The sequence below is a fragment of the Coccomyxa subellipsoidea genome, assembly GCF_000258705.1.
Source record: "Coccomyxa subellipsoidea C-169, whole genome shotgun sequence".
Classification (NCBI taxonomy): Eukaryota; Viridiplantae; Chlorophyta; class Trebouxiophyceae; family Coccomyxaceae; genus Coccomyxa; species Coccomyxa subellipsoidea.
The window spans coordinates 1245152-1271580 of NW_005178041.1; the positions used below are offsets into that span (position 1 = coordinate 1245152).

General features: G+C 53.4%; 8 protein-coding genes across 8 annotated transcripts; 5 read left to right on the forward strand and 3 right to left on the reverse strand.

The window, feature by feature from the left end:
* Positions 1-461: 461 nt before the first annotated feature.
* COCSUDRAFT_52336 (acyl-CoA N-acyltransferase) lies at positions 462-1648 on the forward strand. The gene is made up of 5 exons (XM_005650940.1): positions 462-756; positions 869-969; positions 1055-1171; positions 1288-1373; positions 1465-1648. Exons 1-5 carry the CDS (start codon positions 660-662, stop codon positions 1613-1615), a joined length of 552 nt encoding a protein of 183 aa, XP_005650997.1. The 5' UTR covers positions 462-659; the 3' UTR covers positions 1616-1648.
* A 331-nt stretch (positions 1649-1979) lies between these two features.
* COCSUDRAFT_11995 (MCM-domain-containing protein) lies at positions 1980-8157 on the reverse strand (the record flags this gene model as incomplete). The annotated part of the gene is made up of 13 exons (XM_005650941.1): positions 1980-2106; positions 2490-2696; positions 3018-3169; positions 3520-3631; positions 3998-4138; positions 4423-4583; positions 4865-5028; positions 5355-5576; positions 6004-6177; positions 6481-6640; positions 6905-7120; positions 7523-7719; positions 8019-8157. Coding segments are annotated over 13 exons (2172 nt in total), but the record flags the coding sequence as incomplete, so codon positions are not given.
* A 1971-nt stretch (positions 8158-10128) lies between these two features.
* COCSUDRAFT_39550 (FKBP-like protein) lies at positions 10129-11338 on the forward strand (the record flags this gene model as incomplete). Its single annotated transcript, XM_005650942.1, has 4 exons — positions 10129-10271; positions 10400-10487; positions 10800-10994; positions 11249-11338. 4 exons carry the CDS (start codon positions 10129-10131, stop codon positions 11336-11338), a joined length of 516 nt encoding a protein of 171 aa, XP_005650999.1.
* A 915-nt stretch (positions 11339-12253) lies between these two features.
* Positions 12254-14937, reverse strand: COCSUDRAFT_39551 (alpha/beta-hydrolase; the record flags this gene model as incomplete). The annotated part of the gene is made up of 8 exons (XM_005650943.1): positions 12254-12443; positions 12685-12827; positions 12969-13047; positions 13193-13308; positions 13541-13708; positions 13931-14107; positions 14323-14451; positions 14860-14937. The coding sequence occupies 8 exons, from the start codon at positions 14935-14937 to the stop codon at positions 12254-12256; spliced, it is 1080 nt and encodes a 359-aa protein (XP_005651000.1).
* Positions 14938-15701: 764 nt separating this feature from the next.
* COCSUDRAFT_46095 (hypothetical protein) lies at positions 15702-18189 on the forward strand (the record flags this gene model as incomplete). Its single annotated transcript, XM_005650944.1, has 7 exons — positions 15702-15874; positions 16272-16467; positions 16620-16772; positions 16891-16986; positions 17290-17446; positions 17631-17832; positions 17990-18189. Exons 2-7 carry the CDS (start codon positions 16400-16402, stop codon positions 18187-18189), a joined length of 876 nt encoding a protein of 291 aa, XP_005651001.1. The 5' UTR covers positions 15702-15874; positions 16272-16399.
* A 1815-nt stretch (positions 18190-20004) lies between these two features.
* On the forward strand, positions 20005-20598 carry COCSUDRAFT_11832 (thioredoxin Ch2; the record flags this gene model as incomplete). Its single annotated transcript, XM_005650945.1, has 2 exons — positions 20005-20175; positions 20437-20598. 2 exons carry the CDS (start codon positions 20005-20007, stop codon positions 20596-20598), a joined length of 333 nt encoding a protein of 110 aa, XP_005651002.1.
* A 745-nt stretch (positions 20599-21343) lies between these two features.
* Positions 21344-22562, reverse strand: COCSUDRAFT_52338 (chlorophyll antenna size regulatory protein). The gene is made up of 5 exons (XM_005650946.1): positions 22240-22562; positions 21951-22100; positions 21764-21820; positions 21504-21658; positions 21344-21391 (listed from the first exon to the last, which is right to left on the reverse strand). The coding sequence occupies exons 1-5, from the start codon at positions 22444-22446 to the stop codon at positions 21364-21366; spliced, it is 597 nt and encodes a 198-aa protein (XP_005651003.1). The 5' UTR covers positions 22447-22562; the 3' UTR covers positions 21344-21363.
* A 422-nt stretch (positions 22563-22984) lies between these two features.
* On the forward strand, positions 22985-25718 carry COCSUDRAFT_11826 (Pkinase-domain-containing protein; the record flags this gene model as incomplete). The annotated part of the gene is made up of 6 exons (XM_005650947.1): positions 22985-23107; positions 23661-23894; positions 24332-24545; positions 24811-24953; positions 25258-25344; positions 25497-25718. Coding segments are annotated over 6 exons (1023 nt in total), but the record flags the coding sequence as incomplete, so codon positions are not given.
* Positions 25719-26429: the final 711 nt, after the last annotated feature.

A 26429-nucleotide genomic window follows, 5' to 3' on the forward strand; every position in this document is an offset into this window, starting at 1 on the left:
GCGTTGCTGATGCAAGGCTTTCAGCAGATACAGAAGCACAATTTTGCACTGTGTCTGCCATATTGCAAAATCACCACAGAAGAGCCAGCCTGGTGGTCAAGGTGCTAGAGTTTGGCAATCCAGTGCCTTGCTACAGCCCTTGCCTGTGAATTGATCAACAGTCCCGTTGATAGCTTGCAAAAATGTTCCTTACAAGCTTTGATATTACAACAACAATCGGCACGAATTCTCTTGACATCAACTGTGGATGCTCAGCTGTACTGATGGTATGGTACTTGACCGGCTTGGCTGAGATCAGAGCCTCAGTCAAGATGCACATCTTCAACTCAAAACACCAGACCAACACGGATTTAAGAGCGTCAGCATCAGGATGTAACTGCTGAAACTTCATGACTCATCACTCACCCATGCAGGTCACATGCACTTGGGGGAATCAATTGACATCCTGTTCGTACTGATTTGTAGATTGTTGGTTAAAGCTATTATTGCTTTCTATGCGAACATTCACTAGGTGGATCCATGTGTTAAATGCAGCAGTGGCCTTCACTCTCGATGGACATGCCGTCATGGCCGATCGGCAACAAAACCCGATCAATGGTGCAAATCACTGTCGTAAACGTACGAAAGGATATCAGTTGAGAGTTCATTGGGAACATTGAATGGTACAGCATGTGCAATGCTTTTGTGCATTCCTTTTTGTGCAGCCTAGGCGTGCTGCCACCAGACCTAGACACCCTCACCTAAAGAATGCATCAGGTTCGGTCCACAACAATGTTTGATGTAGCTGGCATACAGACGTAGACACTTTGCTGCCTTAGCTGTCCAGCTTATATGGGTCTCCCTGACAGCAACTGAGGTGGGTGTGCAGGCGTTGGGCCCTTGAGGAGCATACGCATGGCAAGAATTGAGGATGTGGAAGCATTAGAAGAGCAGGCTAGGGCCATTGACTGGAATTTAGCGCAGCTCGAGGTGTGTCAATAGCTACGGTGAAAGTCTGAAGGGTGAAGGGCAACCCCTGTTGGTCTGCAATGGTTGAGTGGACTGGCTTGCAAAGGAGGAGCAAAGGAGGACAGCCTGTGACAACCCCAGGTTATGCACATTCCTTGTCAGCGAGGACAGTGGTGCCATGCAAGGATTTGCCATTGGGTGGCACGTAGCGGGCGAATTGCAGGTGCGCTGAGAGAGTAATCCTGACAGATGATCGGGGAAGATGAAAAGCAACACTAAGGTGATGGCGTTCTAAACCGTTAATGTACAACATGTTGGTGCCGGCCATTATGACTGCAGGTGATGGCCCTGGCTGTCAGTGCAAAAAGCAGACGAAGAGGCATTGGCCAACTGTTGTTACGGGAGCTGCTTGACATCTCTAGAAGGTCAGCTGACTTCAGTGCAACCCCAGATTCAAACTGCTTCAACATGCTAGCATGGCGGCTTGCAACTCTCAAATGTGCATGGATGTGGCAGGCAAGGGGACTTCATAGCTATGCTAGAGGTAAAGGCGAGCAACCACGGCGCTCTGTTGATGTATAGCAAGCTGGGCTTTGATGAGGTGGGCAGGCGCCCCAGATACTACTCTGATGGGGAGGATGCCCTGCTCTTACAGAAGCAACTGTGAAGGCGCTCACAGAATTTTGCACATTATTTGACTTCAATTCATACTGTAGGAAGTGTTCTTACTTGTGTAGCATATGGTCCAAGCGGACGTGCCGACCGAACGGAAGGGTAAAAGAGGTCCACCAGGATTGAATCTATGCCCACAATGTCCAAACTATTAATGAGGCTCCTTGGAGCTTTATGTCACTCTATTTACTGCCTGGCGTGTCAAGTTGGGTCCGGCAAGATGGCAACAAGGAGTGAGTGTCTTGTGTCTTGTGAACAAATAATAATCCTATGCAATCTCAGATTTTAGCAAGCCTTGCTTGCCACTGTTGAGTTGGTCAAGTGGTTACTGAGATAATAATTTAATCCAACGTGATGTCTCAGCGCGGCAGTTTGATGGCGTTGAGTTCTCTGTCCACCTGGAAGCCAGCGCTCATGAATGCGCTGCTCTCGAACAGCGCCTGCAGGCTCGTGATGTTGTACTCCCTGGCCCGCTCCTCCAGTGTCCTGTGGTCCGCACGTAGGCACTTGCTTGATGAGATCCTAGTCTCTTATCTTCACCTATCTGTGAATTGCTGTTGTTTGGAGATCCCTAGGGGCTCATTTTGCAACTCGATTTGCATTCGGGCAGGCCAATACAAGTGGGGGACAGATTTGCTCTTGTGCTCGTCTAGATTGGGCGGACTAGACTCAGGCCAGAGGAGCACAGGGAACTCAGGAATCCTCCTCGATGGGTTTGCAGGGAGGGGTGTAAAAGATCAGCTGTAATCTCTCCAAGCAGAGTCTGCCTTCTGCTGCAGCTGGTTGAATAATGAAGCGGCTGGCAAATATTTCTATGGCTGACTGTTGCTGGCGCACATGTATTGGTGGACACAAGAGGATGAGCGCACCCGATGGGGACGGAGACGAATGCTTCGGCGGCGGGCGGGGCGCCGTTCATGGCCTCGTAGCGCAGCTGCTCGCGCACGAGGCCCTGCAGCACGCTCAGCAGGAGCTCCTGGAAGTCGCGCTGGTGGCTGACAAAGCGCTTGAACTTGCGCTGCAGCGTCTTCTGCACGCTCAGCTTCTGCGTGCTGATGAAGCTCTCCAGCAGCACCCTGCACCCCCAGCACACTCGCTCAGCAAGCAAGTCTTCCCACCTGCTGCACCCTCACAGCTTCAAGAGAAACACAGCAACAATACTCATGCTAGGTTTTCAGATCGCACAGCTCAGTGCTCAGCATTAACGAGGCCCGGGTAGATCCACACGGGCAGGAGGTTGAATTTTTGGCGCAGCAGCGGCCAGTCAGACCCAGCATAGTAGGATCAGCAAAGCTGAGCACAAGATGCTGAAGGGCACGCCCCTTGCAGCCTGTAGGGCACAGGGGGGATGGGAGGTTAAGTTTGAGGAATGTGAGAACGGAAAGAACGCGGCGGACCTGATGGCAGTGTCGATGTCCTGCTCCTGCACGTACTCGCGCAGGTGCATGGCGGCGTGAGCCTCGCTCATGCGGATGATGGACTCCAGGTGGCGCACCGCTATCGGCATCCCCTGGCTCACCCCGCTCTCCCGCCGCAGCTCCGCATACACCTGCCATGCTCACACCCTCTCAGCGCTTTCCTTTATTCCCCCTATGGTTTCCTTCATTTCTCCCATGGTGCTCCTGGCGCTGAGGTCCAAGAGCTGCATCACATGACCTGACCAAGCTACATAGCATTCTTGTGATTACACCAAGAAACCTCTTCGGCGCTTGGCCTCATGTTCTAAACAGCGCTGAGGTCCAGTAGCTGCATCACACACCTGATCAAGGTGCTTTACATGCCAGAAATGGCAAGGCACGGTACTAGAGTGGGAGCAAGCTCGAGGAAAGTACTCCCAAATGAGGGGCCTTGAGCTGCGACAATAGCATGACCTGCGTTTGTTGGGGATAAGATGAGCACCTGGGCGATCTTGTCGTAGTCGGCGTTCTGCAGCTTGGGGTGGCAGTTCTGCTTGGCGTACGCAATGTACTTCTTCAGCGTCTCCTGCTCGATGATGTCCGGGTCCTGCTCGCTCGCCTGCGGCCGCGCGTCTGCCGCCGCACCTTCCGCCTCCCGAGCCTGCCGCCAACTCAAGCACTTTCAGCACTTCAAGTAGTACAAATTTTGCTCAATTCCTTGCGCACTTTGTTCCACAGGATTGTGAGCCACAGTGCAGAGCTCTGCAAGGGGAGCCTGGCATGCATATGTGGGACCAGGTACTCTCTATTTTCTTTCAACATCTTAGGTGATTAGGAGGCTGCATGTTCTCCTGTGAAGCTAAAAGAAAATGCAAAGATGAAGACAGAGCGAGTGCGAAAGAAGGTTGTCGGCCACCGTTGAGGGCCTGGCAACGGGAGCAAGGCATGTGTGTGGGGCCAAGAGGATTCAGCGCCTTCACCAAATGAAGGTTATTAGGGGAAAAAGGGGGCGTGCCTGGGCGTTGGGGTGGGATCGGCTGTGGGAGGACACCACAAAGTCGGCCAGCCTGCCGTCGGACACCGGGTCCACCACATCCTTGACCACGCACAGGATGTCAAACCTGCGCATGCAGCGCACCCCTCAGACACCTCACCACTTGAGCGCTGCGACATGACTATGCATGCTACAAGCCAGCTTTTGCTACTGTTGAGGATGAAAAGCATCTTCAATCCACTCAAGAAGGCAGTTGTAGTCGAGGTAGCATCCTGCACTGTGGCTTGATTATCATGCAGAGATGGGAGCAGCTTGGTCAAGCACTCTGTAGGAAGCTGCAGACCCGGTCAGAACAAGAGCGTTGCATCTTGACAGGGTGCTTGAATAGACATTAGGAGGTGATCTTCTCACCGGGACAGGATGGGGTCGGGGAGGGCGACGTTTTCGGCGAAGGTTCGGGAGGCGTCGTAGCGGCCGCCGTCCGGGTTGGCGGCCGCGATCACGGAGCAGCGCGCCTGCAGCGACGTCACGATGCCCGCCTTGGAGATGGAAATGCTCTGCTGCTCCATCGCCTGCGCAAGCATTGCCCACCACGCCACCTCAGTGCCATCTCAAAAGCAAGGCAGACCAGCACCACGCATAGCATTCAACCTCCATGCCGCGCTCAGTCAATCGGTATGACCAAGAATGCCAAGAAGACACATGACTGCAGCCAACTTGGGCATTGGTATTGCGCCTACTCAGAGGTGAGGCTGGTGACTCGGAGTCCAATTAACTTCAGTTGCATGCAAGGAGGGGAGCTCTGACAAGGGTCAAGCAGGGGACAAGCAGGAGACAAAAGGAGGGTTGTTACCTCGTGGATGGAGACGCGGTCCTGCTCGTTCATCTTGTCGAATTCGTCAATGAGGCAGATGCCCTTGTCGGCCAGCACCAGCGCGCCGCCCTCCAGCGTCCACTCGCGCGTCACCGGGTCCTTCTGCACCGCCGCCGTCAGCCCCACCGCACTCGCGCCCTTGCCTGCACACTCACACGCTCAAATCACGACTCGACCGTCCATCAATACATGACACCTTGTCCTGCCTTGTTAGGGCATGCACTGAAAAAAGACTATGGCTTGCCAATTGCTCTGCATCCCAGGCCCAATCTCTGTTTAGCAATGGCATGCAAAGACGAAAGGGAGGTTAAGTGGACAAAGAAAGGCCCAGGCTTGACTCCGCTCCCATGTATTGTTATAAGAATGCTGTAAGCAAACGTCAAGATGCTGTGGTACCCTTCCAGGGTCCAGTGGATTACAAATCCACAGAAATCGTTATATTGAATATTTAAATGAAGGCGTGGCGCACCGGTGGTGTAGACGGCGCGCTGCGAGACTTTCTCGACGTACTTGAGGAACTGGGATTTGGCGACGCCAGGGTCTCCCAGCAGCAGCACGTTGATGTCGCCACGCAGGCGGTGCGAGCCGGAGGGGTGCTTCTCCTGGCCGCCAAACAGCGCCAGTGCGATGGCCGTCTTGATGTTGCGGTGCCCGTAAATCGACGGCGCGATACTCTTGCAGATGCGCTCGGCTGCGCGGACACAACCCGGGGCATTTCAGACCACTTCTCCCCTTCCCATGCCTGCTGAATTTGTCTCTAATTTTCCTGATGATGATACACCTGGTTGCTGCTGGTGCCTGTACCAATTGCCAGGGTACAGAAGAGGTTCCAAGTTCAATGAAATATTCAGTCGTGGCTGCCGCCGCCTCCCGCCCTTTACACAACGATGCAATGCAGGGCGCCCTTGGACATGCTCACCCCCAAGAAACTAATCCCCATCCCATACTCAGTGATATTTGCATGGACGTGCATCAGTTTCCATACTGCCAGAAGCCAGGGCACACTTTGAATCAGGGCGCTCTGGGAGTGTGGTTAGCCCACTGGACCGGCCTTCTTGCACATCAGTCACAGCTCCATGCCATGGGGGGCGGGGTAGGGTGGGCCAGGGGGCGCGCACCGATGCGGGGGTCGCGCGCTAGGCGGTGCAGCTCCTGCTTGTCCTCGTCGGTGAGCTTGAAGGCGGCGAAGCGGTCCTCCTGCTTGTTGATGTAGTTGGCGTCGATCACCGTCGTGAACACCGGGAAGCCGTTCTTGATGTTGAGGCCCACGTCAAACGCGTTGGTGTACGTGCCTGCGCGCAGCGCCCATGCACAGTCAGCACCCTCATATCCCCATATTTGACAGGTTGCCGAGCTCTCCCATGACACTCTCAAACAGCATACAGCCAGAACAGGGTTCTCTCGCTGCCTTGTGTGGCATGGAGCAACCAAAGGACTTTTGAAGCAGAGCGGGCTAGGCTACAGCCTTGCGATTGTGTCATCAACTGGACTTCAAGGTGCCAGCTTGCCCTTCCATCACAAAAGCACATGATGAGAAAGCAGGGATCAAAGTTATGGTAATGTGGTGCAGTCAGGGTGTAGCAGGGGGCGCGCACCGACGAGGGTGATTTCTTCGCCGGGGCGGGCCTGGTCGATGAGGTCGTGGAGCAGGATGACGTCCTTGTGGCGCGGCAGGCGGCCGGCCTGCACCGACCCGGGCGACTCCTGCAGCGTGATCTTCTGGTAGTTGCGGTAGATCGTCTCCTGCACGTTCACCTGCATGCGGCACCACCCGTCCCTCTCAGACATTTGTGGATCCCTTGAATGTATCCCTTCGAGTAAAGCATAGCCAGAGCTTTACTCTTTCGCCATTGCAAAATTGTGACCTGCCGGCCGTGAAACACCCATGCGGATCTGCTGCCTTCGCATCATACTGTGCACCAGAAAGGGCCAAATAAAGTGGAAACAGGCAGCGGTACCATACGCACACTGAGGCCGCCTGAGAAGCTGTGGGGGCAATGTGGTGAGCAGGATGCGCACCGGGAAGGGCCCCTTGCCCTGGCACTGGGGGCACGAGTTGGGCTTGATCTCGGCCTCGCCCGTGTTCTGGAAGAAGGGCCCCAGGACGTAGCCGCAGCGGCCGCAGTCAAACTTGATGCGCTGCAGCTGCGGGAAGACCCCCGTGCGCCGTGTCACCACGCCCGCCGTGCACACCAGCTTGTTCAGGTGCGCCTGCCTGCGCAGCCCAGCCGACACCTCCAGGTCAGTTGTTTGTCATTTGCGCCTGTGTTTGCATTCCTGCCACGCAGATTTTAGTGGCACTTATAAAAGAACTCCCATTCCTGCTCATATGTTCTAGGCAGGCTATCACTCGTTTGTAATTCCCGCAATGCCCTGTTTCCTCTTCCCATCCCCCTCTGGGTTGTTGTCGTCACTCCCAGACCCAACTCATGCCGAATCACAACCTAATGTCCACAACAGCAGCTGGACTGCCAGTAAGAATTGGCGTAGCCGCCAGCTCATCTGCTCCTATGGCAGGCAACCTCCTGTGCTAGCAATCCTGCCTATGCCAGCATAAAACACGGCCAGTAGCTTAAATAGCTGGGAGCAAGGAAAAGGTGAGGAGGTGGCGCGCCTGAGGTTGCGGATGGACTCGACGAAGGAGAGCTCGGGGAAGCGCACAAAGACGTCCTGGTGGATGTTGCCAAACTCCGGGAAGTCCTCCAGGACGACCTCCTTGGCGGTCGCATGCAGGATGTCCAGGACCACCTTGGGGGCGTCCACCACCGCCATCGCCAGCTTCACGCTCCAGCTCACCAGGTGCCGCCAGTCCACCTCCAGGCTCTGCTTGTTGCCTGCCGGATTAACCCGTCCACGCATCAGCACTCTATTGGAGTTGATGCACTATTGACAGCAAGTCGCAGTGCTCCAGTACGCCAAGTCTTATTGTGTGAATTATTGCCCCACGTAGAGGTCAAACTTTGGGTCCTCTGGAGTACAAGCACTCGCTGGCATGCGACCTTAGCCCTCTGCGACGAAGCAAATGAGTGCCCAAACAGAGTTGTTCCAGGATATTTCTTTGGTGCAGTGGGTCATGGAGACAAGCCATTATGGGGTGCATGTTTGGGGCGGATTGGGCGGGCGGGGCGCGCACTGGTGCACATGTCGCGCATGCGCTGCTTGTAGAGCAGCTCGCCGGTGGTCTCGTCGGCAAAGTCGCGCAGGAACTTGCGGAAGATGTACCCGATCTCGCGCTGGATCGCCTCCTGCTGCACCCAGATGCGCGCCGGGCCCGTCTGTGCGTCCAAGTCCAGGCGGATTTCCGGCTGCACATCGCATGCAATCTTATATTTCAATCTAAAGTTATCATCCAGCCACACTTTGTGAGCACGTATGCGAGGTGGTCAAACAGTGCTCATGGGACGGGGATCATTGCAGTGGTGGTGCATAATGTGCGCTTGGAAGATCTTTGGCGCTCGCTCTTCCATGATGTCTGTGTTTCTTTTTCTCCGCATCAGCAGCTGCGCTTTCAAGCCCTTCTGAGCGGGTTCAGTGTAGAGTCAGGGTGCAGCTGCAGGCTAGCTAGGAAGAGGGAAGTTGAATGTTGAGAGCAGTAAGGCAGAAGGAGGGTCAGGGGGTGAGCAAGGTGCAGCACCAGGGGCTCCATGTTCTCATCGAAGCCACCCGCCTGGGCTTCCTCCATGATGCGCCTGCGCTGCGTCGGCCGCCTGTCCTCCTCCTCTACATCATCTGCAGCACCACGAAAGTCCGCTTTAAGTCCCTAAGAGGCCATCTGGACTACCACAAACAGCCTCCATGACAACAACAGTTTTCTGCGTGAGAGAATTTGAGAGCAACAGGCTCAGCGTAGTTTAATGGGCGCACTGAAAAGGTGTCAGGCAGAGTGGGAAGTAGAGGCTGACCTTCCAGGAGGGCGCCAGGCAGGCGCTGGCGCCGTCTGCCCTCAGCCCGATCCATGGCCCGCTCAGCACGCAGCCGCGCCTCCTCCCTCTCCTCGAAGGTCTCCCCCGCAACATCGTCATCGATGTCGCGGTCGTCGTAGCGATCCAAAGCAGGCATGGCCCGGTAGTCCCTGGTGGGATGGACAAGGGAATATTGAGATGGAGCTCCTGATTGTATCTGCTGCCATATTGACACTGGGTGCTGTGTAGAATGATCTTCCTGGTCCTTTGAAAGAGGCACTTGTCCGAAAAGATCAATCTCCTCGCGATTGTATAGGTGACATCTTGAAATACAGTATGTAGGACCCAAATGGATTTGCATGTCTTATTAATGGGCTGATTGACAATTTGTCTTGGCCAGGTGCACGAGTGTGCATACCCTTCCATGTTTTCGAGGAGGTCTTCTCCATCATCCTCCTCAAGCTCTTCGTCATCTCCACGATTCTGCACAACCTCATCGTCGGAGTCCTCCGCGTCTGTGTGTATTCTGGAATCTTCATCGGCAGCATCTCCCCGAGGAGCTTCCTCGCCAGGAAGTGGAGCGTCATCCTGTGATCGCAAGGCAACAATGTCCATTAGTCCTTGTTGCCGCCAAAAGATGTTTCAACTGTTAAGCAAGCACATCCCCACCACGCACCATTGCGATGGAAATTAGTCGTTATATAAATTTTTTTCCTCTTATGAAGGTGCACAGAATCAACTTTTCGAAGCATGAAGTGAACAGAGGACAGAAATCTTCCAAGGAAGCCTTTGGCAAGGAACGCCACATGCATGAGACAATTGGCATTGCTGACATCAGCACATTTCAGATGACCCTGCCTCTGGGATCTCCAACTTGAGAGCAAAAGGGGGAACTAATTGCATATAAAAATGACGTTGTAGATAAGTGAGCATTGGACTTTCCAGATCAAGCAAGTCGTGTGAGAAGATGACCAAGGTGCCCGTGCAGTTGTCCAGTGTCCCAGATTGCCTTCGATTGCCCCCATTTGCCGTCTCAAGCGCTTCAAGAAAAAGGTATTTGCTAGAACTCTTTGTTTTAGGCTCATTTTCCATCCTTCTGCCAATTCCATTCTTTTATTGGGACCAAACAAAGGACCCATTTTTTTCCAGGTGGAGCCCAATAACGCGATGTCAAAGAGAAAGAGCCCAAGAGGGCAGCACTCAACATGATAAATGTGAGAGAGGGACTGCTGATGTGAAGCATCCATCTAGGTGCGCGTTCGAAGCAGCTGCGCAGAAGAAGGCAATATGAAGGCAACCTAGATGTATATCAGCCAACAATCCTTAGTCAGCCGACAAATTATGACTCGCAGGCGGTCCCAGCTATTGTCTGTTGCTGCTGGGGCAGCGCTCTTGGCTGTGCCAGATGCTGCGCATGCAATAGTAAAGGGCTTTGAGCCTATGGCTGCGATCAAAGGGAAGGACTATGGGAAACAACGACAGAGGTGATGCCTATATTGCTGCCAGCAGGACATGTCTGCGTTTCTCATCATGCTGATGCCTGCTGTTGATGGAACCATAAAACAGGCATGCTGTTGACCTGGGCGTGACTCTCGGAGTGCTGAATGTGCAGCTATTCAGACTACACCCGCACAGAGTCAGGTCTCCAGTATCAGGATCTCAGAGAAGGCACTGGGAAAGGTGCAAAACCAGGAGCGCAGGTCACAGTGGATTGGGACGGGTACACCATAGGTGCAGAGCATCCGCATACTATTTTGCAGCTCAACAGCACCATTTCTGTCCGATACAGCTTTTCCAGATCACAACAATATTGCCATCCGGCTCAAATACCTGCTTTGCCTGACAGGGTACTATGGCAGGCCCTTTGAAGCCCGGAACAAGGTGATGAGCCCTGTTTTCTTTCTCTTCAATGGACATAAGTTTGTCATTCCCGTGTCTCAAATATACAAAAGCACCAGGGGCTGACGATGATGGTTTCTAGTATTCAAGGGTGCGCATAGTGTATCTGACAGGCCAAAGGAGGCTCGTTTGCCAAGGACAAGGACTTCTTCCGGTTCACGCTGGGGAGAGGGGAGGTCATTCCAGCCTTTGAGGAGGCGGTGCTGTCCATGAAGGAAGGGGGAATCCGGCGCATAGTGGTGCCCGTGGAGCTGGGCTACCCAGACTTTGACATGAACAAATTGGGGCCCTCCCCCACCACCTTCTCTGTGAGCCTCCGCCAAACAACTGTGTTCCTGCTGAACAATGTGGTCACCCGCTTGTAACATTTTTGCAGCCCTCCCTCCCTTCTTGGCGCTCGCTCTGCCTGGTATGTAATGCACTCTACCTCGACTTTATTTTGGTATCATGTGAGGCAGGACGAGTTCTGGTGTCTAGGGCCATGCAGCGCTCAGAGTGATTGGTCTGTATCATTAGAACTGGGGAATGTGATTGCGTTTGAGCGTGATGTGTGTGTGTGCAGGGGCAGCGAGCGTTGGACTTTGTGTTGCGGAACCAGGGCCTCATCGACAAAACTTTGCTGTTTGACATTGAACTTGTCAAGGTATCGTGAGTGTGCAGCTGCCTCAGCTACGTAGGTATACCTTGGCTATGGGAAGGGGCGTAGGTGAGGCATACAAACCATGAGGGCATACATCAAAATGAGATGCGTTGCACTGGACAAATGGATATCGTGCATGTATCAGGCATGATTACCCTCGTGCCTGGATTGAGTGTGCAAAATTTTTTCTGTGTCATCGGCCGCAGCACATTGGTACCAGCAGCTTGCTCGGACACTTTTTACAGCAATACAGTTCAGGTAGTCAATAATCTTGCATGCAGACACTTTGCCAAAGCACCCATGCTGATTGCATGTGCGCTGGAAGCTGAGGCCTTCTTCTATTCATTTGGAACAACCTCACATGGGCCTGTAGCCTAGTTTGTTCAAATGTAAAACAGCGCATCCCATCTTGAACATGTCTGAGGCTATAGCTAAGACACAGGAAACCACCATAACACAGGAAACCACTTCCTTGCCAGCACTAGGACCTTGCATGCAGTTGCTCTCTGCAAGTCCCTCGTCATTGTGGTTGTGGTCAAAATTTGTTTGTCAAATCCAGCGCCAGGTGCATCAGTGCTCGACTCAATTGTCAGAGCAGATCTCAAATGCCTGAGAAAAAGCAGGCCGGAAAATTAGACATTGCATCACTCCTTTTGTCTCTGGCTACCTCACTCTGAGTCAACTCATATATGTGACAGGTTTCCCTCTCTCACTGGAGCCATATATTGGGCACTTCCTCACAATCAAATGTACCTGGACTTGCGAGAACGGCTTATTGAAGAACGTCACTCTGCAGAGTTTTCTTGCTCATGCATCTACTCAGCTCACTTGTTTGCTGCACACCAAGCCTTGGCAATCCTCCCTAATCTGCCCCAGCCGTGCTACGCGATAAAGGGGCGATGATCCAAGCAGAGCAGTCTTTCAGGATCACACTGAGGCATGCATTGTGCATTTCACTGCCTGCTTCACTCCCAGGATGTAGCCCCGGACATGGTCTGTCAGAGAGCCAGTGTACCATTCTGGGCGCTCCCCTTTGAAGGCCACATACTTCCCTGGCAGGCTCTCGCCCTTCCTGTCCAGGTAGATTGGCATGCCCACATGCTGGTACTTCAGAAGCCTGCACCACGCTGCAACCTCAGCCCAGGCATCAATATCAAGTGCACTTCAAGCTTACCTCCTCAGCACATGCACTGTAAGCTGCAACAAGATTTGATTTTAAAAATTGAGCCAGCCCTCACTTGAATTCAATCACTTGTTGCTTTAATAAACAGTGTACTGTTTAACAGCAGTGCACCATCTTTTTCGTCAGGCCCTTCTCTCGAGAGATATACAAGAGAAGCTACAGTGCAGCTGCTCACCCAAAGCTCTTGAGGGGGAGCGAGGGGACGATGTCCTTGTTGTTGACCAGTCGGTAGTTGTAGTGCACGTTGGCGTCATACCACGCGGCCGCTGCCGGATTGAACACCCGAGGCGACCCAGCCGTCACCACCTGAACCTTCGCCTGCACACAACGCACACAAAGTTCTTTCCATTCCAAGAGCGCTTGTCATTGCAAGTCTGCAGCCCACATGCACACATGCTCGCGATACAGTGTAATGAAAGAAGTGTCAGTAGAGGAAGATTGATGGTGAAGAAGACTCACATTGGGGAAGGTCGCCTGAGCCCAGGGCCCACAGAGGGTAGCCAGCGCTGCCCCAAGACTGAACCCGCTGCAGAGCACCCTGCACCCGAGCATGGTTGACTAATGTCAGCAAGGCTGTCAGTCAAAAGCTTGTACTGAAACAGGCTGAGGAGTGCTCCCATGACGTGGGCTCTTTACTTGGAGAGAGACAATCGTTTGCATGTCAGATTGGTATGTGGACGCACGATGTGACTTCCTCTGCAGCCACTCCGGTCCTGCTGGTCCAGGCTGCAGCGATGTCATACTTGGGGTCACTCGTATTGGTCACTGAGTGGAACGCCCTCAAGAACCCCCGGTGTGCCTGTCGCATCAACCACCCCATAAGGTCATCTGTGAATGCTGGGTGCAAGAACGCGTGGATGCCAGACAGGGATAATTGTATTTGCATCAAGAACCCCTGAGATCAGGGTAACCTTCCTGGATGTCTGCAACCATTCACTCATTCATTTGGGCTTCATCACTCCCGTTAACCATGGTGAGAGGAAGTCACTTTGCAGGCAACAGCAGGGGCAACAGCAGGCCAGAGCGCACACCATGCATCCGTTGCACTGGGCTGTCAGCATGTCGTTGCCAGGCTTGTACGCCGTCTGCAGCAGGTCCGAGTCGGTGGACCACATGCAGGGATTCAACAGCTCTGTTGCAAAGAAGAAGAATGCTGCCTGTGTCCTCGGGGCCGGAGCCTTGAAGTCCACCACAAACACCTGCAGCAGAAGGGAATTGTCACCAATTTTACCATGCCCACTATCCAGATCTGCAGCAAGCAAGAAACAAGAGATAATAAGCAACTTGCATTGAACGAGCAGTGAGCAATAAGCAGTGAGCAATAAGCAATCAGCAATCAGCAATGAGCGATGAGCCGATGAGGAAAAAAGCAAGAAGCAAGAAGAGGCAGTCAGAGTGCATCGGAAGCGAGGGGCTGGCACCTTGGTGTCAGCGCCGATGGGCTTGGGCAGCCGCGCGTTGCCTGATAGCAGGGAGGGTATGCTGTTGATGTACTCTCCAAAGCTGGGCATCTGCTGGTTCTCCACAAACTCTACATTGTTGATCACTCCCCCTCCCACTGCTGGGTACGTGTACCCATCCACCAGCTTCAGAAACCTCTGCACACATCAATACATTGAGCCTTGGTAACCTCACAAAGTTGCCCTGGAGTGTGAAGGCAAGGAAGCAGGCGCCTGGCTATCGAGCAGTTTCCCATGAAGGATGGAGCTGCAAAGGCAGCTTGTTGGTTTTCGGTGCTTGCCCTCCATCGAGGAGTTCTGGATTTAGGATTGCATGGGTTTCCATCCAGAAGTTCTTGGAGTGCCTGACTCACATCTATCTTGCCGCCCATGACATTGTTTGTGGCGATGTTCATGACCAGGACGGGGTAGAGCTCTCTGAGCAGAGCCTTCAGGTCTGTATCCGTCCCTCTTGAGCGGTCCGGACATTGACCTGATGAGATCTGCACGCAGTAATCAACCCATAATGAGTACAAGTCACAAGAGATATTCAAATTATCAGGATCCTTGTACAATTTTTGTTGCACAGCAGTGACATTTTTTGCATGCTGGTGCATGGCTTACCACTGCTGGCTCCAGGAGATTGTACAGAAAGCTGGACTGTCCATAGATGTCTATTTCGCTGCTTGTTGCAGTGTCGCCACATTGGTAGTTCAGCTCATCCAATATCTCCAGTGGTGTGTCGTCTTGTTTGCTCCATTCCGCTTCTGTGAGATGCCGGCAGGAGTCGCCGATGCTCTGCAGTGCAAATAGGATGGTTCAGAAGGATCAGCCCAGAATGTGTGTATGGTGAGGGAGTGCAAGTGGCGCTATGGCAAATTTCTTGCAGTCAACGAAAGCGTGTAACTCACCGTTTCCTCATTAAACGTCTGACCGTGGGCGAACGTCAGAAGGAAAAGCACACCCCAGAAGGCAGTGGCTTTCGGCATGTGGAGAACTTGGGAGTTTGGACAGCAGCGCTCGTGATCTGAAATGTCCAAGCCCCCTTCCTACCTGCAGCCTGTAACATGGCGATTCCATTGGTCATATCTCTGTTTTTGAGCATTGTGGATTGAGATGCTTTCCACCCAGAGTAGTGTACGTCGGATGACGCACCGAGAACTATGACCGATACTACAACTCTATTGACTACACGCCTGTTGGGACATGTACATACGCTGTATCTCATTTCCAAACAACGAAAATTCTACTTGCTGTCAAAGAAGACTTCATGTCCCTTTTTATGAATAGGAGCATTGCCATGTCGCAGTCATAGTAGAGTGATCGCCTCACAGAACACGGTTACGACGCACGCAAGGGGGGATCACCTTGAAGTTGTCACATTTCAAGATGTAAATGCATCCCAATCATTGCACGAAGCCCTGCGAGCGATCGGCAGCAGATCTCCCACGCCACACCCGAGACTCTCCGACTCTATTACTTAGCAGCGAAGGTGGGAGCCGGAACAGGCCTCACCAACAAGAGACTGTCGTGAGGGATGCTGCTTCGAGTCTTTTGTGCGCAGGGCCGCTTGTGATGGTGAATTTGGCCATGATGTTCGTCCATTTTCTTCCTTCAGGCGTTCCGAGAGTATTTCTTGGTTGCCTGCCCTTCGTCGGGCAGGTGCCGGATCTGTCCCAATCGATGACTGTGCACAGTTCCGTGATTCTAGATTCACGCGCGACGGTTTAAAGAGAGGTGCAAAAGGTGTAAGATTTCGTTTGGGTAGGGCCTCTTATACATCGTCTGGGCGTGGCAGGAGCGTGGCTGAACCCTGCCAACCAGTTTCAAATATTGAGCATCTCCTTCACATTCTGGCTGCCAATTTTCTGCGAACAGCTGGCCTATGACTTGTCATCACTCCAGATCTTCCTATCACAGAATTAGGTGAGCTCTTATGTCCCCTCTACCATGCAAGAACCATACAATTTGAAATGTAACTGTAACTGACGTGGAATGCGCAAAACAGGGTGACACTATTGAAAAGTGCAGAGCTAAGAGGTTCACTGGCATGCAGATCTACTGCAATATAGCCATATATTTGTAGCATGATCGCCCAGGACCGTGGGATTGCATAGCAAATCGGGGTGCTGGTCCACTGTTTGTTTGTTGTTGAGAGTGAAGTTTGTCTCAACAGCGTCATGGCCAGGAATGCTCTAGGGCGATGCAGAGGGGAGTCTGAATGAGGTCTGCTAGGCGTTGCAGCTACGCGCTGTGCTATCTGAAGCACTTTTGCTGGGGCACATCTCTTTCAGGCTCACAGTTTGTGTGTGACAATGTGCAGGGCCGGAAGTATTGAGGAGCTAGATTGAGGATTCAGGTCCCTCCCCAGCCACAGAGGACTCGCACTGAAGGGTGGCTGGGGGGCTCTTGGACTTTTGTGACAGAAGGCAGCACCCCCTCAGCAGAATCATGGTCATGATGCATGCTCCTGTATCGCTGAGCTGCAGCAGCGCTCTCAAGGCCTGCTTGGAATCCAGGTCAGCTTGGCCCTCACACAAGACAAGCTAAGCGTGAGCAGGGTGAACAACATGGTGCAATTGCCTCAATCCCTGGACAATGCCGGTGAGTCCAACAGAGTGTGAACAGGAATATGATTAGCTGCTCATCACGGGAATTTGGTGCTGTGCAGCATGGCAGCAAAACTGAGTGAGACGGTGGCAGTGGCCGCGCATGCCTGCCGGGACTCGCTGCTGCGAGCAGAGACCCTCATCCAGCTGGGGCTCATACCTAAGCCCCACTCGCATACCCAGCGCGTGCCTCACATCCGGCAAGTGTTCAACTGGTGCGCACACCTGCGTTATTTCCCTGCCGTCCCACAGGTCCCCAATTTCCTTTACCACAGCTGACTGGGTCCTTCCAAGGAGAACAAAAAGTTGAATGGTGTCTGCTGTGCATTGCAGGGATTGCGGGCTGGCGTGCGTTCTCATGGTGCTCAGAGCGGCAGGGATCCACAGCGAGGACTTCAGCTCCCTTCGCAACCTCTGCTCTATCACCAGGTGCTACTGCTACGCTGACTTGAACCTTCATCTGCTTTTGCAAAGCTGCCCTTGTGGCACCTAGCCCGGCTGTCTGCTGGGGGGTTTGAATAAGATGTGTAATCCTCAGGACCCTAAGGCAGCAGATGACCTCTTGAGTGGGGCAAGCTATTACATAACCTGCAAAGCAGGGATGCTGGGGACATTCCTGACTCGGTCTATAGGGTACTCAGTCATTTTCACATCAGAAAGACAAGAGACGGGGAGAAGATAAAGAGAGAGCATGAAAACTCCAAAACTAACTCACTCTCCTCACTTGTGCAGCATTTGGACTGTGGACTTGGCGTACCTGCTGCGGCGCTTTGGGCTGGAGGTGGAGTTCACAACGATCACCATCGGCGCCAATCCGGAGTACGCCAAGGAATCCTTCTACAGGGAGCACATGGCCGAGGATGGCTCGCGCGTGGAGCGCCTGTTTCAGGTATTTATCGACGCCATGCACCCTTCAAAACATGATACAATAGTGCCTGGAGCGAGAGTTGAATTGTGGAGGGCAAGTGGGTCTTTTCTTTTGGCTCAAAGTGAGGGGTTGACAGAGTACATATGGGTGCAGGCTGCATGGGAACCATGAGTCTGAGGGGGATCTACGTTTTGTCTCTGTGCAGGAGGCGGCAGCGGCAGGGATCACGGTGACGCGCAGGAGCGTGAGCTGTGCGGAGCTGAAGGAGCGCATGCTGGCTGGCAGCGCACTTGTCATTGCTCTCGTGGACAAGACGCGTCTTGCAGGCCACTCCGTGCCGGCCATGCAAGCACCTCCCATCAGCCCCGGCCTTGCCTCCCGCCTGGGATTGGCGCCGTCATACACAGGTGCACCTGCATCCTCGAGCTGCCCAGGACTGCCTCACGCTCTGTTTCCCCTAGCAGCTAGATTGTGTCGAGAAGTCCTCTTGGCCTTGCTTAGTAAAAAAATCAGTTTGGAAAATCTCCGACATGATCTGAGCCGTCTCGCGCGCGGCTGCGGCAGGGCACTACATCGTGATCTGCGGCTACGACCCTGCGACGGACCGCTTCGTGATCAAGGACCCGGCCAGCGCGGCTGAGATGAACAGCGTCCCCTGTGCCAGCCTGGAGGCCGCGCGACACGCCTACGGCACCGACGAGGACCTGCTGCTTGTCACTGCGCCCTCGAGCCCATCCCTCAGCTCGTCTGTGGTCAATTTCTGAGCCTCTCGGCTGCTCAGGATGGCCGCACACGCCTGTACAATAACTGCGGCTGCAAGGGCCATCTTGCCGACCATGTGGGCGCGAATGGGGCAAGATTTTGGGACCTACTTTTTGTCTTCTGCCATGTTGCCCCTGCAGAGTGGCACCTGCGGTCTAACGCGAATAAACAGATGACTATGCAAGACTTGTGTTGCTGCTTGAACCCCCTGTGGTGGGTTGCACCCTGGACCCTTTGACTGGGTGTGTTCTGGTGCCGCATGGGTTCAAGAATATGGGTAAGCTGTGCTCTGCTTCTGTGCCTGCAGTCTGCCATGCTTGCCTGATGGCAAATGACACTTTGCTTCTCAGCAATGCATGGTAGCGCCTGCGAGGCGCAGCAAGCAACCTTTTTGGAAGCAGCCTGGATTGCTTTGATCGAGGCGACTCAGGCGGCAATTGAATTTTGTTCACGGCCTCAAGAGTACGATACTGTGGACAATGCAACTGAATAAGTGTGAGCTGGGAAGGTGCTTCTTTTTGTGCTGCCTCTTTGTGTACCGATACTGAGCTGTCTGTTGTCCCACTGCGTGACAGTTTCTGTTGCGCAAGCCAAGACTACTAGGCAGAGCAGCTTTGTAGAGCAAATGCATACTGTGGACTCCACAGCTGGCAAGTCAAGAACTGCCACAACTGTCCAATGCTTGGAACTCTGTGGCAGCCATGCAAGCAAGAAAATGGATAATTATAGGCAAGACAATTCAAGTGAAATTGTCTCGCCTGTAATCATGTGCATGTAGGCCTGGGCTTGGCTTTGGATATCAATATCTGCAAAGCCCTGAGCAGCATACTATATAGAATATATCCAGTGCATTCAATGCCAAGCTGGCTGCAAGCCAAAACGCCGCCGGCACTTTCCCAGCAATGCTGCCGGCCTGGCGGTCAAGTGCATTGCGCAGTGCATGCTGGCCACATCGCAGCGCTTTGCCAACTTGGAAGGCAACTTGAAGGCACTTGCACCGGTTGCGGCTGCACTGCACTGGCAATTCTGTGACTGCCAGTGCGGATTTAACCAAGCAAGTTGCCAATACCGTACTGTGACAGTGTATGTACTATAGTAGCTACATAGCACGTATACATGTGTACAAAATATTGTATTTTTAACATTTCTACCAGGTTTGCAGAGATGGCATGCCCATCCTGGCAGCATTGCTCAAGGCACCTTGCAAACGGAATCTCCAGGGCGAAGACCATTATGCATGTCGGCCAGTTCACAGGTTTTACTGCGGCATGGGAGCACCTTGAAGCTGATCTCAAGAGGAGCCAAGATTGGCGTGCGTCCACGTCACTCCCCGAAGATAGGCGATCCTGAATGCCCCGAGCTCTGGCGTGAGGCACCCTATTCATGCAAATCTGACAGCACCGATCGGAGACACGATTACATAGTGCTCACCTGTGCGAATATTAGAGCTTGCGGAGCGAAAAAGCAGCAAGCGACATCATGGCCTCAGCTTTAACGGCCTCACTTGTCAGGGCTCCTTTCACAATATGTAAGGGAGAGGCAGGGCCAAAACCATGCTCACAGGCGCAGAGATTGGCATCCGTGCCTGCCATTGCCCGGATGCGCACAGCCAGCACCTCAAATGTGCAGCTGAAGGCTTCACACAGGAGGGGATTAGCTGTCTATGCACAGGAGGGCACCTCAACAGAGACAGCACAGGGTGCGGGTGCTGCTGTCAGCGACGTATATGTCGTATATGTCCCTTTTTGGCCACAATAAATCATTTCATTTGTGCAAACATCAAGCACCTCTCGTGACCAAGTCTCCTGATCCCAAGCATGTGTTTCGCTGCAGCTGGACCAGTGACAGACAGCACTTTCAAAGATCTGGTACTGTCGAGCACGGTTCCGGTGCTGGTGGACTTTTGGGCACCGTGGTGCGGTCCATGCCGCATGATCGCTCCCCTTATCGATGAAATCGCAGTGGAGTATGGAGACAAGGTCAAAGCTGTAAGTCTTCCGAGCGAATTTCTTCTGCCTATGATTCCAATGAAAATTTATCTTTTTAGTGGTCCTTGTAGCTTAACTTTGTTCGCAATTTCAAACTGCGTGACTGAGACTTTTGACCCTGAGTTGGGAATGCCCCTGCATCTGTCTTAAGAACTCGTCCATGCCCAGCATCGAAGCCATTACCTCCTTCGATATTAGTTTAAATTAATTATGCAGCTGGATCGACAGAGCGCTGATTTGGCGTCTTCTCCTGTTGCGCAGTTCAAGCTGAACACGGACGAGAGCCCAGGAGTGGCAACAGAGTACGGCATCCGCAGCATCCCCACAGTCATGATCTTCAAGAACGGCGAGAAGATGGACACAGTCATCGGCGCTGTCCCAAAGACAACCCTTGTTCAGACGTTGGAAAAGTATCTTGATTAGAGGGTGCTGTGAGAGGTGTGCGCATGCAGCAAAGCTTCATCACTTATGGAGTGGGCCAGCAATGCACATGTACCAAAAGGGTGCTGAGAAGACATGATGATGCGGCAGAATAGGCAGGACTTTGTGCAGCAGTAAGTGTTTATTGCTATTCTTTCTCCAGTGTCGTGCCGGGTTGATAGAGTCTATCGAGGTACACGGAGATGCTACATATCTTTGTGCTAATCATAATTACTGCAGTCAGCTGAGCAAGAACTTGTAATTCCGGATTTGTGAGTTCCGTACTTCAGGTTGCGGTCAGCTGCTCCACCAAAAATGCTTCAAAGCTTATCTCAAAAGCAGGGGTACCCATGGTTGAGCCAGAAATGGGGAGACAAGCAGCCTAATCAAGAGTCTGGTGGCTTGTTTCATATGATATGCATAGAAGCGTTTGGATCTGCAGCTGCAGCCGTTCAAACGTCTCGCAATACAGCCTGATATGCTGTGATTTTTTTACATTCCAAGCCTTGGAACTCGAGCACCTCTTGGATGAGTGGATACATCTATTACAGTTAACGCCGGTAATGCCGGTAACCCCGATAGATTCTGCTAGCAGCGCAATGCGCAATCTGTCAGCTGCATCCTTAAAACCTTTGAGTTGTATGCGCTTTTTATCTAGCTGATTACAAACCAGCCAAAGTCAAAGCAGAAGAGAATCTCCTTCTCAGGCATCATGCAGCCTGCGGTCCTCGGCTGATCCTTTGATCTTAGAGAAGCCTGCAAAACCTTTCACAGCAAATCCTTGTTCGTCCAGTCCCTGCAACGCAGCACCCATGTGTCACCCGCCAAGGAGCACAGGAGCTGAAACTTTATGACAGTGGGCGGCAGCGGCAGGGTCAGGATTAATCACAAGGGTGTCAGGGCATCACTTGGTGAGGTCATTCAGGTGGTCATCAAAATCGCTGATTTGGGAGTGCTTTCCCTGCAACAGCATCTCCATGTACAGGTCTGCCAGCCCACCGCTGTCAGCTTTCAGCCTGTTTGCAGCACTTCTGACCCAGCCGCGCCCGTCCTTAACCCATAGCTGCATCAAAATTATACTCTTTATCAGCTCATGATCCCCCGTCGATGCTGCGCAGCCTGAAAGCATGATGTGCGCAGATCTTGCTGAAACAGGAACTACTGTCACCTGAAGGATGTCTGTGGAGTTGTGCTCGGCAAGCCCTGACAATTTGCCATTGTCAAGCTGCGTGGACACATGCACAGCCTTCAGTGCACAGTGCAGGAGAGGGTGATGTTCTGAATACTGAGAGAGGCCATTTCTGTCTGATCCCTTGGTGGGCTCAAAGGCATGATCTGACGTTCAGGAATGTTACCAGCAGTGTTACAGCCTGAGGTATCCGTTGCTGTATTCTGTCAGCAATCTTCCTTGCTGCGGGCTTCAGATCGAGTTCATTCAGCCGCTCATTTGCATGATAGTACCCCACCACCTTGACCTTGCCGTCTGCTCTACAGAAAGCGTCCACCTGCACATTATAGACCTTGCAATCAGATCCTTGCCGGTCCCAGGCAAGCCATTATGCCTGGCAAGCTCCTGCTCTGCCTCACGACTTTTCCTGAGATTCTGCGGGCACCGAGCAAACGCCAAAGGGTTGTGCACATTACCTGGAGCAATGCAGTCTCCAAAGAGGGAGCTAGCGTGAGGAACGAGTGGAACAAAGGAATGGCATCAACTACGAGAAGAGCCGCTTCCCCGTCTGATGCACTAGGCGATTCCCTGCCAAGGAGAACGCCATTGATGGACGCTGACGGATATTTTGCAGCGTGAAGAAGGATCTTGAGTATCGCTAGTCTGTCAATAGAGCAACCCATCGTGCAAGACTTTGTAATTTAACTTTCCTTTGCAAGGCCAGGATTATATTGGCCACCGGATATGTTCAAAAGTGTTTACAAACAAATTTACAGACGTAAGAACTTGGGATCAAAAGTGTCCTTTTGTTTTCCATGGCATGCACCTTACGCGCAGAGGAGAGCAGTTCTTAGGGTTCAACATAACCCTTTCACTTGGCCGAGAAAGGATGCGAAGAGAGGAATAGTCAGTGTTCGTTCTAACAGCCTCGCAGCGCAAGTCGTTGTCAAAAGCACAGCGGGAAATGGAGTAGGTTGTAGGAGCGACCTATTGGCAGCCTTGGGACCCGTGAGACGTTGTAAGCTGACTGAAATGTGGCCGGGGTCACACTAATGAGCGGTTAGACCGGTGGATTCTGGGCCACATGGACGTGAGTACATCCTCAATGGCATTCTTTCACCTGAATATGCAGGACTGCTGGTCAGGGTGCTTGCTTCTGTGTCATTCAACGCTTGACACAACTGAATTCGCGTTCCTTGACCCTGTCTATTTCGCCCGCAGCAATACGAGGATTTGGGCTGCATTGGCGAAGGCACGTATGGGGTTGTCATCAAGTGTCGGCATAGGGAGACTGGTCAACTGGTGGCCATAAAGCAGTTCAAGGAGTCGGATGACGACGAGCAGGTGCGGTGCAAGCCTTCGGACGCACGGGGCCTGACTTGGCGAATGGGGTCACAGAAGGACTAGCTGTTCCGTTCTTTCATAGTCCACTGCTATGAGTGCCTAAGAGCTAGGAGTAAGAGGCGTTATGTGCCATGTGAGCGATCTGTAACCCCACCCTAGCTGGTCCAGAACAGGTGCCCCAGCCAGGGGTTCCAGTGGGTATCATTTCAACAAATTGGCATACAGTCAATTATGAGTGCAAAAAATGTTCAGGATTTTGTTCCAGCACATAAGCACAACCCAGACCAATGTATATATCAAGATGTTTCTCTTCCAAGCCCAGTGCCTGGGTCAGGCACGACTTGCACCCCCACGTTCTGGCACGACCGCATCCACAGCTTATCTCTCAGACAGCCGGTTTCTTTATGGCTGGCAGGTCACCCCTGCTCGGCCTCCCTGGAGGTTACCCATCCATTTTTATGATTGACATCTCTGGACCTTGGCACCCAGATATTTCTCTAGCAGGTCATCAAGGCAGGGATGTTCTCAACATTGTATTTGTGAATTGCGGCAGGTCCAGAAGACAGTGGAGCGCGAGGTGCGCATCCTCAAGGCGCTGGCGCACGTCAACGTGGTGTCGCTGCTGGATGTGTTCTGCGCGCGCGGCCGAGTGCACCTGGTCTTCGAGTACGTGGAGCGCACAGTGCTGGACTGCCTCAAGATGCAGCCGCGAGGATTGGGGGATGCACCCACGCGCCGCATCATGTGGCAGCTTGTCAAGGCTGTGGAGTACCTGCACACCCAGAAGGTGCCCCTCTCAGTGTCAATTTCTTGGCGCAAGAGCGCTCCGCAGTCTGATAGCTGAGCTGTCAGCTATCAGACACACATTAAAGGATGGCTCTCTTTGGGCTTCTCCTTGCGCGTCTGCAAGTGAGTCAGTGGCCCTTGTTGTATGTGTGGAGTGTATGGGGGAGATCTTGGAGCATGCTGTGGGCTTCCTCTCCGCGCCTTGCCCCACTGGCATCTCAGAAGGTGTAGGTATCCTTGGTGCACTCTGCGAGCGTGCCTCCTGACCTCCTGGTCGATATCACTGCACCCTTGACCAGGAAAGAAGAACACTGCATCTTGTGGGCGGCTGTTGATTGCCTAATGAGGTGGAGACCTTGACGACAGGAGGGTGCTTGTGTTTATTTTAATGTGAAGGAAAGAAGAGAACACCAGCTGAGGTGGCGGGGGTATGCACAGGTGCCGCTGATGCACCGGGACATAAAGCCGGAGAACATGCTGGTGAGCGGCGCTGGGCTGCTCAAGCTGTGCGACTTCGGCTTTGCGCGGCCGTGCGCCGGCGCGGGCGGCCGTGCTGAGCTGTCGGACTACGTGGCGACTCGCTGGTACCGCTCCCCCGAGCTGCTCGTCGGCGACCGCTGCTACGGACCCGCCGTGGACGTCTGGGCCATAGGTGCGGACCTGGCCGCCCGGTGTGAGGACAAAACATCTGGAGGTCCACGGTGTACATTGCAGGGCCCTGAAAATCATTTCAGGGCATTTAGGATGATTGCTTGGCTTTTAGGACCATGACAGGGGCTTCAACATCAGGAAAGCCGTGCGTTTGAAAGGGCTGGGAGTGCAGCGGAAGCATCACAGATCAGCCCAAGACAAGCACCAACAACAGTGTGGTATTTGTGATGGAGCATGCATGATGTGGGGGGTCTGGCTGGTGGCAGGGTGCATGGCGGTGGAGATGCACACGGGCGACCCGCTGTTCCCGGGGGAGAGTGACGTGGACCAGCTCTGGCTCATCCTCAAGGGCATGGGCTCCCTCACCCCCACCCACTCCCACCTCCTCTCCAGAAACCCCTACTTCACGGTCAGCAGCCCTGCTCCAAGATGCCAGTTTTCTATAACGCCACCTGCTTCACTGTGAGCACCGCTGCTCGAAGATACCAAACCTCACAGATTGCTCTGATTCACAGTGAGCTAATTTGCTCGAAGATACCAGAGTGCGGGGTTCAGACTGACCGAGGTAAAGCATGCAAGGTCGCCATTACTTTAGATAAGAGGGTGCCTCTTCGAGCACAGAGTGGAGCAGGTGCCACCGTGGTTACAGCATGGCTTGTTGCTGTGGAGACGCTGCGGGGGATACAGACTAATTGTTGGTGTGATATTTGCAGGGCATGCGGCAGCCGGCGGTGTGGGAAATGGAGCCGCTGGAAGTGCGCTACAGGAAATTCGACCTGCCGCTGCTGCAGTTCCTGAAGGTGGGCACCCTGGAGGGGCACACATGGGGCTTTCCATTGCATTTGAAGGCAGTCAGAAAAGGTTCACGGGCCGCTGAGAGGGTACCTATTACAATTGAGATCAGCCGCAAAAAATCATTGCTAGGCTTTAAAGGTGCCCATGTGGAGTGCAGGCGTGCCTGCATCCCAACCCAGAGAAGCGCGCCAGCTGCAGCGAGCTCCTGCGGCTGCCCTACCTCGCCAACGTGGAAGCCTCCTTCGGTGCAGAGTTTCTGGGAGCAGAGGTGGGTACCTGCCTGCTGCTAATCACCTGTCACAGGCCGGCAGTCCCACCAGCAGAGCATCATGCCTCGCTGAGGGTTACATATCAACACACAACATGGTACAATTGCTGACCTTGAAAGGATCCTAAGTGGCAATTTGTGCCTAGTATATATTGTACACCTTCATGATCCGTGGCATGAAGTCTGCCGACGCATCATGCCTAGCTAAGCTGCCGAAGATGCGAAGAATGCGCGCGCGAGGGTGTATTGAGAGAGACTGTGTGTGAGTAGGCGGAGGCGAGACAAAGGCTGGAGCAGCGGGCAGCGGCCGCAAAGGCGCGTAAGCACAAGCGCAAGTCGGCCGATCTGGAGCCGCCGCAGCAGGCCCCCACCTTCAACATCACAGCCTCCGCGCACGCCGGCATCCCCGACGCCCCCAGGTGCCGCGCCGGTTTCTCATCGCATGGCACTTTCAGCATCGCCAGTCTTACAGTTGTACCTGTACACAGGATTGATCGAATGCAGAAGTCATGGAGCTCCCTTCTGACAGTTCCCAGTCAAGAGATAGGGATGTGGAGTGTGTTGCTTCAAAGTTGTCCCTGGAGACAAAGCAAGCTGAACACCCACTGAATGATGTACTGCACAGGTATCGGCCAGCGCCGTCGCTGCGACTGGAGCCACTGCAGCAGGAGGAGGAGGCATGGGCGCAGGCCGGGAGGCAGGAGTCGCCGAGGGCGGAGGCGCGGTGCGCGCCAGCGGCGCAGGCGGCCTCACCGGACTCGCGCGCGTCGGCGCAGAGCACGCAGCAGCACCTGCTGCTGCAGCGGTGGGCCAGCGGCTCCC

What these genes read in the sequence shown, in the direction of transcription:
- COCSUDRAFT_52336 (XM_005650940.1), top strand. Translation starts at nt 660, where the DNA reads ATGGTACAGCATGTGCAATGCTTTTGTGCATTCCTTTTTGTGCAGCCT. An exon ending in GGAATTTAGCGCAGCTCGAG is followed by an intron (nt 970 to 1,054) that starts GTGTGTCAATAG and finishes TGGCTTGCAAAG; the next exon opens with GAGGAGCAAAGGAGGACAGC. An exon ending in ACGTAGCGGGCGAATTGCAG is followed by an intron (nt 1,172 to 1,287) that starts GTGCGCTGAGAG and finishes TTATGACTGCAG; the next exon opens with GTGATGGCCCTGGCTGTCAG.
- COCSUDRAFT_52338 (XM_005650946.1), bottom strand. Translation starts at nt 22,446, where the DNA reads ATGGGTTGCTCTATTGACAGACTAGCGATACTCAAGATCCTTCTTCAC. An exon ending in TGGAGACTGCATTGCTCCAG is followed by an intron (nt 22,101 to 22,239) that starts GTAATGTGCACA and finishes TATAATGTGCAG; the next exon opens with GTGGACGCTTTCTGTAGAGC. An exon ending in CTCAGGCTGTAACACTGCTG is followed by an intron (nt 21,821 to 21,950) that starts GTAACATTCCTG and finishes GTGTCCACGCAG; the next exon opens with CTTGACAATGGCAAATTGTC.